The sequence below is a fragment of the Solanum verrucosum genome, unplaced genomic scaffold (assembly GCF_900185275.1).
Source record: "Solanum verrucosum unplaced genomic scaffold, falcon-dt-bn FXZP01000189.1, whole genome shotgun sequence".
Classification (NCBI taxonomy): domain Eukaryota; kingdom Viridiplantae; phylum Streptophyta; class Magnoliopsida; order Solanales; family Solanaceae; genus Solanum; species Solanum verrucosum.
The window spans coordinates 1,404,724-1,417,826 of record NW_026020814.1 but is presented as its reverse complement, the minus strand read 5'-3'; the positions used below and the strand labels follow the sequence as shown (position 1 = coordinate 1,417,826).

Below are 13,103 nucleotides of genomic sequence, written 5' to 3'. Positions count from 1 at the left end.
TCTACCAGTGTATGAAGGAAAATTTGTTTAAATTGCCTAGAGTTTTTTTTTACAGTATTATATCTCAATGGTCCTTTGACTTTTAGATGGTTAACAGGGTCTTCCTAGTCTTCCATAACAACTATATTAATTTCTCACCTACAATTACTTCAAGTTAATTACTTGGTATGTAAATATGTTTCTTGTTGAATGATGGCAAGTTCATTATACCAGCAATGCTTACTAGCTGTTGTTAAATGGGTTGAGATTCAATCGACTAGGTGACAATATTAGTACAAGTCTAAAGCTGTAAATTGGGTTGGCTGTGATAAATTCTCTACACATGGATATAGTATGACTAATTTAGCAGAAAACTAAATATGATGCTATCAGTAACTCTCTTATTATTTTCTCTACCAAAAGTTCCCAACTTAGGCATAAAATTTAGAACTTTCCACAACGAAAATCTAAAAATTCAAATTCAAAGCTTCACATAGAAAGTACTAAATAAGATGAAATTACCTTGTAAAGAAAACCTACGCAAAACACATAATAGCTTAGAACACTATGAAAATTACCTTCTCTGAGAAATACAATAAGATAGATCTGACCCTTGATTTCCATCTTCTTTGAGTCATACTGCTCCGATTCCTCTTCAGAAATCTCTCGAGGTTGCATCTGTTCATCAAAATCTCTGGTGGTGAGCATGATCTGGTGAACCAAAAAACTCTGAGACAACATAGTGTAAAAGAAATTGCCGGAGCGAGAGCTGTGATAGAATCTTTCAGTGTTTCCCATAGATCTACAGCCATACTTGTACTTGAAGATGAAGTACAATAGCTTCCTCCATCCATTGAATGAAATTGTCGTTAACATACATATTGTGATGGAAGATCAATGTTTGTTTGTTTCTACGACTGAAGTTCAAGCAAATATTTAAGGTTAATTTTTCTTGAGACAGATTGTCGGCATATATGTACGGCTTCCTTGGGAATCTGATCAAATTTGACTGCAATACTGACAAGTCCAGAGTTTTCCAGAGAAATTGATCAGAGCAAGTCAATTGCCATGCACGACAAACTTGAGGAATTACAGATATCAACTGGAAAAGGTTAAAGTATCTTCACCAAGATATCATTATCAAGGGCCTTCCATCTCCTTACAGGAAAATCTCTTTCCATCACCACAGCTTCAATCTTTTTAAAAAAAATTAGAAATGGCATCTTAAAAGCTTCAATCTGCTAAACTCCTGTGGAAACAAGAAAGGTTATTACTTCTCTAGATCCATGAAGAGTATTTTTGAAGCTAATCTTTTACCTTGCATGTTCAAGCCATTTACCTTGTCTTTTAGTTCCCAGTAAAAATGATATAAATGGAAATCAATCAGCTACATCTTGAAAATGAGATTAGAAAAAGTTGTGATAAAAATAATTATAATGAACATGCATTCATAATCAGAAAGAGATTTAGACGTTTGAAATATGTCTATCGCATTTTTTGAAACACTTCATATCATCTAGTTTGATATTTACGTCAAGATTAAGTAATCCAAATGAAATTTACACAAATCTAATGATGTGTACACGTATTTGTACTGTTTGCAATAACAATAGGAAACGAGAAAAAGAACAATAAATCTCCTAGATGGTATTCAAGAGTTCTTATGAGCATTTAAATTTGGTAATGAAAACATATATTACTTAAGTGAGAAATAGGATTTCTTCTTCTTTTTTAGAAAAGAAGATAAATGAGCTATATGAGAGTTTTTAAAATCATACTCTGTACGAAAAGGGACAAAATGTCCTAGCGTATTGGAAAGGAGAAAAGGCTCAAAATAATCATATTTCTTTCACATGGAACACTAATAGTCCCTATTCTTTGAAAAAGTGGTGCACAACACTATAGTGAATTTTAACACAGACTAAATTTCATATGCTTTGGTGAATTTCTCGAAGGGCTACACCTGTGTAGGAAGGTATAATTGTTTAAATTGCCTAGAGACATTTTGACAATATTATGTTTCGACAGTCCTTTCACTTTAAGATGTTTAACAGTGTCTTCCTAGTCTTCCCTAGCAAATATTAGTTACTCACCCACAATTACTTCCAAGTTAATAACTTAGTATATTCATTATACCAGCAAGGCTTGCTAGCTGTTGTTAACTGATAGAGATTCAATCGATTAGGTGATAGTTAGTACAAATCAAAAGCTGTAAATTGAGTTAGCTGTGATAAAATCTCCACGCATGACTAATTTAGCAGAAAATTAAATATTCTACGATCAGTAACTCTTTTTTTCTTTTCTCTACCAGAAGTTCCCCAACTTTCACATTAAGCTTAGAACTTTCCACAACAAAAATCTAAGAATTCAAATTCAAAGCTTCACATAGAAAGTACTAAATAAGATGAAAATTACCTTGTAAAGAAAACCTACCCAGAAAACATAATAGCTCAGAACAGTATGAAAATTACCTGTTCTGTGAAATATGATAGATCTGACCCTTGATTGCCATCTTCTTTGAATCAACCTGCTTCAATTCCTCTTCAGAAATCTGTCCAAGATGAACTGGAGGTGGCAGAGGTTGGATCTGTTCCTTGAAATATCTATTGGTGAGAGATAGCATAGTGTAAAAGAATTTGGCGGAGAGAGAGCTGTGATAGAATCTACAGCCATACTTGTACTTGGAGAAGATGAAGAAGAGGAGACCACAATATAGCTTCCTCCAACAATTGAATGAAATTGAAAATTAATCTACACTAGAATAATATATTACCTTGAATTTTTTTTTTTTTTTTTTTATAGTCTTGGACATGTGATTTTATTTACATGAAATCAAATTACTGTTGAACAGTTGAAGTGAAATTTTATTTCATGATTTTAGAATCATGTCATGAAATATCAAATTAGCCAATTTTTTTGAGAATTTCATTTCATAATTTCACATTTTTCTATATAAAAATTGACCCATAAATTTATATTTGTAAAAAAAAAGTTCATCATTTTGTATTTACATAATTTTTGCGAAAATATTAAAGGAGGATGAAATATTCACAAAATATAAACATGATGATATATTTACTAATGATATTGATTGATACACAACTCAAAGTAAAAAATAGTACACTTCAACTCATGTTCAATTTTTACCTTCTTATGAATTGAAGTTTCTCAATTGTTTGTAGTTTTTTCATAAAGTTTCTCAATTGTTTGTAGTTTGCATCACCTTAATTCTATAAGGAGTTTAGGTATGAAACTCACAAAACTTCCATAAAAGAATAATAACATGTTTAGTTGAGTTTTTAAAAATCAGCTTAATAAGAAAAACATTTTTTTCAAGCGTTTCTTTTCTTTAAAAAAAAGATTACTTTTACTGAATAACAATGTGTTCGATAAATTAATTTTAAAAGCTCTTTTAAGCAACTTAGTGCTTCACCAATTTTTTAAAAACTATTTCGAAGTATAAGTATATATTCTCAAAAGTATTTCCAAATAAGTAATTTGGAAGAAAATCTACTTTTTTCCGTTTTGGAAAACAACTCTTGCTAATTTCAAACACATTTATTTTCTCCCATAGTCTAACCAAATATCTCACCTTTTTAGTGAGAAAATAAACACGTTTAGCATCCCAAAAGCTTAGCAAAGCAAAGTATAAGCTTACTATGCTTAGCAATACATATAAAACTGCGTAAAGAATTCACTGTGTACTACGAAAACACAGAAACGAAAAGCACAATTTCATAGAAACACAGAGAAAATGAAACCTACACAAGCTTCCACATTTACTCCAGACCTTCAGCTCATGAAGAAATTCTTCTTAAAAGTTGTCAAACTGCAAGAGATTTCACCTCATCCACTTTCCAGAGGTCTTCTTCATACTTATACCACCTCATAAACCCTTGATCATTTAGAGCACGCTGACACATGATGCATGAGTCACTCATGCAGGTTAGGAATTTGTCTAACCTAGACGCTTTTTCAAGAATTGATTCATCCAGCTCGGTCAGAATATTCATCGGTTCAAGTGGAGGATCTTCAGGGTCTTCAGTAATTATGCAATGAGATATGTTGAGCACTTTCAACTTTTTCAACTCCTCCAAGATAATAGCCAGAGCAGGTTTAGATAACACCGTGCACCTCACACTCAATACTTCCAAGTTTGGAAGAAATGAAGCCAGTGCAGATGCAAACAGCATATCACAGGTCCCCATAATTTTGAGCGCGGAAAAATTTTGGCAACTCCTGCCAATTTCCTCAATGACACGTGCAGGATTATTTATACTTGGCATCGTTAGTGATTCAAGATCTTTCCATATATGAATAGCCCTGCACATTGTTCGCTTTTTAATTTTGTTCCAAGAAGGCATAACTAGGCGTTTAAGCCGTGGACACCTGAAAAAAAAGAGATCTAATTAGCTGTCTTATTCATTTTCACAGTAATTTTGCTTCTCTAAGAATAATGGAAAATCATAGGTATCTGATATCTCTGAAACGTTGCTTGCTGTATGGTTTCTTGATTTAACTTATAATTATAATACTATAGAAAGATGAAAGTTTATTGGGGGAATACCTCTCGGCAGCAAAAGTCAACTGATTGTCGTTAACATACAAATTGGTATGGAAGATCAATGTTTGTATGTTTCCACGACTGAGGCTCAAGCAAATATTTAGGAGTCCGGTCAATTTTTTTTCAGACGGACTGTCGACATATACGTACGGCTTCAATGGGAGTCTGATGAAATTCGATTGCAACACGGACAAGTCCAGCGTTTTCCAGAGAAGTGGATCACAACAAGCCAATCGCCATGCACGACAAACTTGAGGAATTGCATATATCAACTGGAAAAGGTCAAAGGACAGGAGTATCGTCACCAAGATATTAATATCAAGGTCCTCCCATCTCCTTACCGGAGAATCTCCTTTTTCCATAACAACAGCTTCAATCTCTTTTTTTTTTTTAAATTCCATCATAAAGCTTCAATCTCCTAAACTCCTGTAGAAACGAGAAAGGCTATTAGTTCACTAGATCCATGAAGAATATTTGAATTTCTGACGTCAAATTGATATGTTGCTGATTGTCTTTCTGTGTCAGACCATGAAGAATAAAAAGTTAAGCCCTGCAATACGAAGAAACATAGAAGAGTGTACAAAAACATCTGAGGGGTACTATGATGCCTAAAAGTGAAGAAACTAGGAAAATATAACCTGGAACAGTTGGTTGTAGATAACAATAGAGAACTATGTTCTTGCTGGCATAGCTGATGGACGTATCACATTTCGGATAAAATAATACTTTACTGAAAGCAAAATCATACAAAAAAGGAGGAAGTAACATTGATTTGCACAAAAATTCCCTGAAGAGGAAAATTCAATGTCCTGAGCACAAGGATGGAAAAGCTGAAGACTTGTCGTATGTTTTAAAGAGCAAGACAAGTACAAAGAGAACTGGCATGGTTCCTTTGTAACCATTTCGCTCTACGCGAATTCAAATTTTCAATACTACTTTACAATAACTTAAATGGAGTGATATGGACATTGAGGATTCATATAGCTAATTCCAACTGGTTTGGGATTGAGGTGTAGTTGTACTTTACAATAGCTATGTTTCAAACCTAAACTAATGAGGTCAGTATGTGAACACTCAAATATACATTCTGTTCCGTTTGGAGCAGTTTCATTTCAATACTCAGATAATTATCAAGGATGCTCTATTATAAAGATTTTCTATATTTTCTACCGAAATACAAATCAGAAATGAACTAAAAAGATCCTAGCAAACAACATAATTAATACAAGTGTAGCAACATAAAATAAACCTTTAATCCTAACCATTGGAATTACATATGTATCTTGTGCATCATCTATATTTTGTATTTTGTTAATTTCACAAGAATCTCGAAAACTGCAAGTCTTTTGGGACAACTTTCTCCATGTAATTGTAATGTTTACCTCGTCCGTATTAACACCTTCAGCCATCATAGCGTCAAACCAATACACCAGTACAATTGTAACTTCGAAGGTAGACAACTCTAAACTATAATAATTCAGGACCTTCTTTCCTTTTACCTTCTACATGTGCTACTTGTACCTTAATCATCACTTATTTTGTCTAGTTTTGTAATACCACACACCATCATACCATTCGCATTTCTACAGCACTCATTTTTCATTATGCACTCAAGCCATACACCATAGGTTTCACAACTCTCTTACTAAACCAAGCTTTTACACCAGTATGTATCTCCTTATTGCACAACACTCCTCTATTTCAACTATAAGTTTTTTTATGTTTTGTGTCTTGGTCTAGCAGAATATCACACCATTGACGTGGAAATGAGCCTAGACATATGAACGATCTATGTGAACTCAGTTTGATGATCTCAGACCTGAATAAAGGAGTGTTGTGGCAAACAAACGATCAATGTAATACTAGTTTATCCTCACAGTAAGGAATTAATAAGATAAATGATATCAATTATTTTGTTATGTCCTGAAATAAAGCATCATACAAATTGGGACAAATGGAGTATTGATAAAAAGTCTTCAACAACAGAACCAATGATAGTTGGACTTGGTTGGGACAAATGGAGTATATGACTAAATTCTATTTTGAAAGCTAAACTAGCAAGTAAGTATGATGGATCTTCAATCCAAATCTAAGAAAGCTGAAAATAACAAGTACTTCCGTACCCCCGAATCTTAAAATTTAGATTTTGCCCGCAACCAATTCCCAAGCAACTTAGCGATAAAGTGCTTTTCATCGCCTGATTTCCATAGTAAAGAGGGAACTAACATTAGAGTTTTAGCAGCTGATATGAAGCCTACATCAATCTTTTCTCTCATATAAACTACTAATCATCTATCTACAGAGCTTATATGTTAGATGCCTCAAAATCCAAATTTCTTTTTGAGAAAAGAAAAGACAGAATACAAAAGCACCATTTGCATTTAACCTTGCAGGTCAAAAAATGATGTTACAATTTTTTGAATAACAATGAGAAGTTTGTAAAAGCATCAAAAGAAGCTACATTCTTGATTGCAGGACTCAAATTCAATCGCTATATAAACAAAATGAAAATTCAGTAAATCAAAACCAACCTTGACAAAGAGTTAAACATTAATAACAAGAAAACACACATTTTATATGGGCAAAAAATAAATAGCTAGAAAAGGGAGAAAATAATTCCACAAGGTGTACACCGAATTCTTTTAACACCTACAACAACTTTGGTAATCAAGATCCGACATCAGTAAAACAACCTTAGAGAATGTAAGAAGAAGATAAGACAGAGAGAGATTTAGGACATGCCTTTAGATTGTTTATTCACTTCAGTGTGCGCAAAAATTATTGGGTGAAAATTGTGGGATGTTAGTGTGCTTTGATGAGGAGTGAGAGTCGTATACGAAATCTTGGTCAAATGGAAATGGAAATGTCATCCACCTGTAAATTGATTCTGGTCAACAATCTTTAACATTTTTTCTTTTTTTGCTTCATCCACCTGTAAATTGATTCTGGTCAACAATCTTTAATATTTTTTCCTTTTTTGCTATCCTACCTGTTTTTTTTTTTTTTGATAAACGACAAAAAAAAAAAATCTAAGTGAGATTTTCTTTTGAGTTAATACCTCTAAACTCCCCAAATTATTCACAATTTCCAGTTCAACACTTAAATTATGGAGTATTGTGGACCGTTGGTGTTAACCCCTGAACTATAGACCACGTGATATGGAGAGTGACAGTCAAAAAGAGCATTTATGTGGACCTAGTACACAGTGTGAGGTCCGTCATTTCCTCAGATTCACCTCATTTAGTGCATTTCTATTACTTGAATGGCAGCTTATGCAAATTGATTACTTAATTTTCTTTCTATAAATATCAAAGTTAAAATTTGCTGGTAAATTCTATCTAATATAGAATTATATTTAATATTTTTCTGTTTTCAGAGAGGATTTTAGTAACGATCGACACCCTCTTTTTTGAAGACTTAAGAGACGTAGATTCTCTAAATTACTTGACTTTCATATTCTTTCAACTAATCACTTCCGTAAAATTCTCAGATTATACAATATGTAATCCTTTTAAGTGTCTAATCAGTAAAGTGTCAAACTAAACATCTGATAATGTTTTAGTCGTTGGGCTCACAAGTCTATGAATTCAAAGAACACGAGACTCTTACAGTTATTTATTATACACACTAAAGTAAAATTAAAAGATTATATAGTACTTGTTATTTAAAAAAAATATTTTTGAAGATGATCTTTTACCTTTGCATGTTCAAGCCATTTACCTTGTCTTTCAGTTCCAGTAAAATGATATAAATGGAAATCAATCAGCTACATCTTTAAAATGAGATTAGAGGAAGTTGTGATAAAAATAATTCTAATGAACATGCATTCATAATCAGGAAGAGATTTAGCCGTTTGAAATATGTCAATTGCATTATTCTGAAAATCTTCAAATCATCTAATTTGATTTTACATCAAGATTTAAGTGATACAAATGAAATTTACACAAATCTAATGACGTGTCTGCAAGTATTTGTAACATTTGCATTTATGAAAGGAAAAGAGAACAAGAACAACTGGCCCTGATGGTTACACAATGGGGTTTTATCTAAAATGTTGGGACATCATTAAACAAGACATTATGGGGGCATTCCATAATTTTCACTCAACTGGGATGTTTGGAAAAAGCTATAATGCAACATACATAGCACTGATTCCTAGGAAGACAGGAGCAAAGGAACTCAATGACTTCAGACCCATCAGTTTAATTGGAAGCTTTTACAAGTTGATTTCCAAGGTACTGACAGAAAGACTCGAGAGTTGTGTATAAATTGGTAGACAAGCAACAAATGGCTTTTATCAAAGGCAGGCAAATAATAGATGCAGTGCTCATAGCTAATGAAGCAATTGATTCCAGAGTGGCCCAGAAAAAACCCGGTATATTATGCAAACTTGATATTGAGAAAACATATGACCATGTGAACTGGGAATTCATTTTATGTATGCTGAGTCAAATGGGTTTTGGTGGGAGGTGGACCAGCTGAATCAAGTTTTGTATCTCAATTGTGAAGTTTTCAATTCCCATTAATGGGTCACCTGAAGGATTCTTCATTGCACATAGAGGGATCAGGTAAGGGGATCCCCCATCCCTTTTCCTGTTCATCATAGCCATGGAGGGTCTCAATAACATGCTGAATATAGGTAAGATAACAGGAAGAATTCACAGATTCGAAGTTAGCAAGGTTGTTGGAAACAATGTAGAGATCACACATATGCAGTATGCTGATAATACACTAATTTTTTGTGGGGCTGAGGAGGAGCAACTCTTGATAATAAGACTTATACTGGTGTACTTTGAAGCCATTTCTGGGCTCCATATAAATTGGAACAAAAGCCACTTGTATCCAATTAATGTGGTTCCAGAAATGGATCACCTTTTTCAGATTCTGGGAGGTGCGATAGGCACTTTGCCATCAATATACTTGGGTATGCCTCTAGGGGCTGAGTATAGGTCCATAGATATTTGGAATCCAATTCTGGAGAAATGTGAAAAGAAATTAGCCAGATGGAGATCACAATATCTATCCTTGGGAGGTAGACTAACTTTGATTAACTCAGTTTTAGATGCCCTCCCTACATATATGTTATCGATCTTCCATATACCCCAGTCAGTAGTTCAAAGGTTGGATAAAATCAGAAGAAACTTCTTTTGGCAAGGCAATAAGGAAAGGAAAGGTTTTCATTTGGTCAAATGGAAGAACATTATCAGAAGTAAAGAACAAGGTAGACTAGGTATCAAGAACCTTAAATACCAAAGCAAAGCACTCAAGGTCAAGTGGCTATGGAGGTACCATCAAGAGGACCAAGCCCTCCGGTACAGGGTAATCAAGAGCAAGTATGAGGAACTGAACACATGGGTAACTAAAGAGGTCAACACCCCCTATGGTATTAGCCTCTGGAAATCCATTAGAATATTCTAGCAGTTTCTCAGTAATCAATTAACTGTCCAAGTTCGAAATGGCAGAAAATCAAGTTTTTGGGTTGATAAATGGATGGGTACTGTGAGACTTAAAGATCTCTTTCCTGACATCTTTGTTTTGGCTCAACACCAAGAGAAAACTGTTGCTGAAATGTGGTCACTACAAGGATGGAATATGATCTTTAGAAGAAACTTGAATGATTGGGAAATTCCTAGAATGATTGAACTTTTCAAGTTACTGGAGAGTTTCCAAGGAATCCAAACAGGTGAAGACTATTTATGGTGGCATGAGCACAAGAAAAGAAGATACAAGGTGAAGGAAGGATTTAAACAAACAAGTCTTGGGGAGAATCAAGACTTCAAATGGCCTTGGAAGCAAATCTGGAGAGTCAAAGTGCCACAAAAAGTGGCATGCCTCACTTGGCTGCTAGCCAATGAAGCAGTTCTGACATTGGACAATGTGGCCAAGAGAGGTATATCTCTATACAACATATGCTCCTTATGTGGTAAGGATACAGAGACAGTAAAACACCTCTTTCTACACTGCAATTTCACTGACCAACTGTGGCAGATTTTCCTTAATCTCAGAGGCATTTCCTGGAGTATGCCTAGTAAGATTGATGAGACTCTTTTCAATTGGGAGGAGGCTGGAGTTGGGGCTACAAATAGAGAAAGATGGAGGATGATCCCTGCTTGTATATGGTGGACTATATGGAGAGAGAGAAATGATAGATGTTTTGAAAATAGGGACAACAATCTGCAGGAAGTCAAGCTTAAATGTATTTTGTTGTTCTGTTTTTGGTGTACAAATGTCTATTCCAATGAGACAGAGTCAATCATAGATGTTTTAGGGTCCATCTAGATCCCGGTTTGGCATTGGACAGCTTATAATCTTTTTCTTCTTTTTTGTAAATATGGTTTTTCAGTACTACCTAAGTACTGATTGAAATACAAATGTTACTAGTGTCAAAAACAAAAACAAAAAAGAGAACAAGAACAAGAAATCTCCCGAATGGTATCCAAGAGTTCTTATGAGCATTTAAATTTGATAATGAAAATATATACTCCCTCCGTTTCAAAAAGAATGACCTCCTTTCCTTTTTAGTCTGTTTCAAAAAGAATGACCTCATTCTTTTTTTGGTAACATTTTAATTTCAGCTTTCCACGTGGCATATTTAAGACCACAAGATTAAAGGGCAATTTTGTACATTTGACATAACTTTAATTTAGGACCACAAGATTCAAAAGTCTTTTTTATTTTCTTAAACTCCATGTCAAGTCAAACTAGACCATTCTTTGTGAAACGGGGGGAGTAATTCTTATGTGAGAAATAGGATTTCTTCTTCTTTTCTAAAAAACAAGATAAATGAGTTATATGAGAGTTCTTAAAGTCATACTCTGAACGAAAAGGGCTTAAAAATGTCCTAATGTATTGTAAAGGAGAAAAGGCTCACAACAGTCCACTATTATTTGGACTTAGACTCAGAATGCTTCTATTTCTTTCACATGGTGCACTTTCAGTCATAACCCTTACTATGGTGAATTTTTTAACAGAGACTAAACTTCATATGCTTCTCACATGTTTCTGATCCTAATATCTAAACTCCATTCTTCTCTTCCCTCTTAACTCAGGCCATCTGCAGGCAAACATACACATATAGAACTAAGGATATATGGTAGTCTTGTTTGTAACTTCTTCTCGTGATGGATTTTCAGCCGGATCAATTTTAGTGAACTTCTCGAAAGTTAACCGGTGTATGAAGGAAAATTTGTTTAAATTGCCTAGAGCTTTTTTGACAGTATTCGACGGTCCGTTGACTTTAAGATGGTTAACAGGGTCTTCCTAGTCTTCCATAACAACTATTAATTTCTCACCTATAATTACTCCAAGTTAATTACTTTGTATGTAAATATGTTTCTGGTGGAATGATTGGAAGTTCATTATACCAGCAAGGCTTTCTAGCTGTTGTTAAATGGGTTGAGATTCAATGACTAGGTGACACTATTAGTACAAGTCAAAAACTGTAAATAGAGTTGGCAGTGATAAATTCTCCACACATGGATATAGTATGACTAATTTAGCAGAAAACTAAATATTCTGCCATCAGTAACCCAGTTTTTTCTCTACCAAAAGTTCCCCAGCTTTCGCATAAAGCTTAGAACTTTCCACAACAAAAATCTAAAATATTAAATTCCAAGCTTCACATAGAAAGTACTAAATAAGATCCTTGTAAAGAAAACCTAGCCAGAAGATATAATAGCTTAGAACACTATGAAAATTACCTGCTCTGAGAAATGTGATAGATCTGACCCTTGATTGCCATCTTCTTTGAATCATACTGCTCCAATTCCTGTTCAGAAATCTCTCCAAGCTGAAATGGAGGTTGCATCTGTTCCTCGAAATCTCTGGTGGTGAGCACGATCTGGTGAACCAAAAAACTCCGAGACAACATAGTGTAAAAGAAATTGCCGGAGAGAGAGCTGTGACAGAATCTTCCAGTGTTTGTCATAGCTCTACAGCCATACTTGTACTTGGGGAAGAAGAGGAGACCACAATAGCTTCCTTCCATTATTGAATGAAATTGAAAATTAATCTACACTAAAATAGTACATTAAACTGATTTGATTTTATTTTGAGAAAAATATTACGTATAGCAAATTAAAAATTGCTAATTGTATGCTATAACAAATTTTATAAAATTGCAATCTGTAGCAAAATTTTAATTTGCTACGAATGTGTCTTTCTGTATATTTGCTAGGGGTGGCAGGGGGACCGGGTCGGCCCGCCCCGGTCCGCGACCGGTCCGAGAACCGGCCCGCCGGACCCGGTCCCGTATGAAGTTGGCGGGATGGGGGATTTCGGGATAGGGGACCGAAACCGGTCCGGTTCACCCGTTGGTCCCGGTCGACCCGGCCCGGTCCCGGCCCGGATGAACCGGCCGGTTCGCGGGATCCCCTAACATTTTTTTTTTTTTTTTTTTTTTTAAAATTCTATCCGTTGGGCAACGGCTAGTGGGCCCCCCCAACGGATATTTTGGCAGTTTTTCCCCCCAACCAACACCCCCTACCACCCCTACTTTTAATAATTTACTTTAAACCCTCAAGTTATTATAAATACACTTTAACCCACTTTTAATATTATA

General features: G+C 34.7%; 3 protein-coding genes across 4 annotated transcripts in view; all 3 read right to left on the bottom strand.

Annotated features, from left to right (window-relative positions):
- LOC125813241 (F-box/LRR-repeat protein At3g48880-like) overlaps nt 1-13,103 on the bottom strand; it is a 120,220-nt gene that overhangs the window by 54,939 nt on the left and 52,178 nt on the right. The gene's annotated exons all lie outside the window — the stretch shown is intronic.
- Nucleotides 1-13,103, bottom strand: part of LOC125813238 (F-box/LRR-repeat protein At3g48880-like) — a 132,007-nt gene that overhangs the window by 76,856 nt on the left and 42,048 nt on the right. The window lies entirely within an intron of this gene.
- LOC125813236 (F-box/LRR-repeat protein At3g48880-like) lies at nt 3,804-4,947 on the bottom strand. Its single transcript, XM_049492719.1, has 2 exons — nt 4,547-4,947; nt 3,804-4,368 (listed from the first exon to the last, which is right to left on the bottom strand). Exons 1-2 carry the CDS (start codon nt 4,945-4,947, stop codon nt 3,804-3,806), a joined length of 966 nt encoding a protein of 321 aa, XP_049348676.1.

Excerpts from the sequence above, each read along its gene's own strand:
- LOC125813236 (XM_049492719.1), bottom strand. The coding sequence starts at position 4,947 with ATGATGGAATTTAAAAAAAAAAAAGAGATTGAAGCTGTTGTTATGGAA. Across the intron at positions 4,369-4,546 it reads TTGACTTTTGCTGCCGAGAG|GTGTCCACGGCTTAAACGCC; the intron begins GTATTCCCCCAA and ends CTTTTTTTTCAG.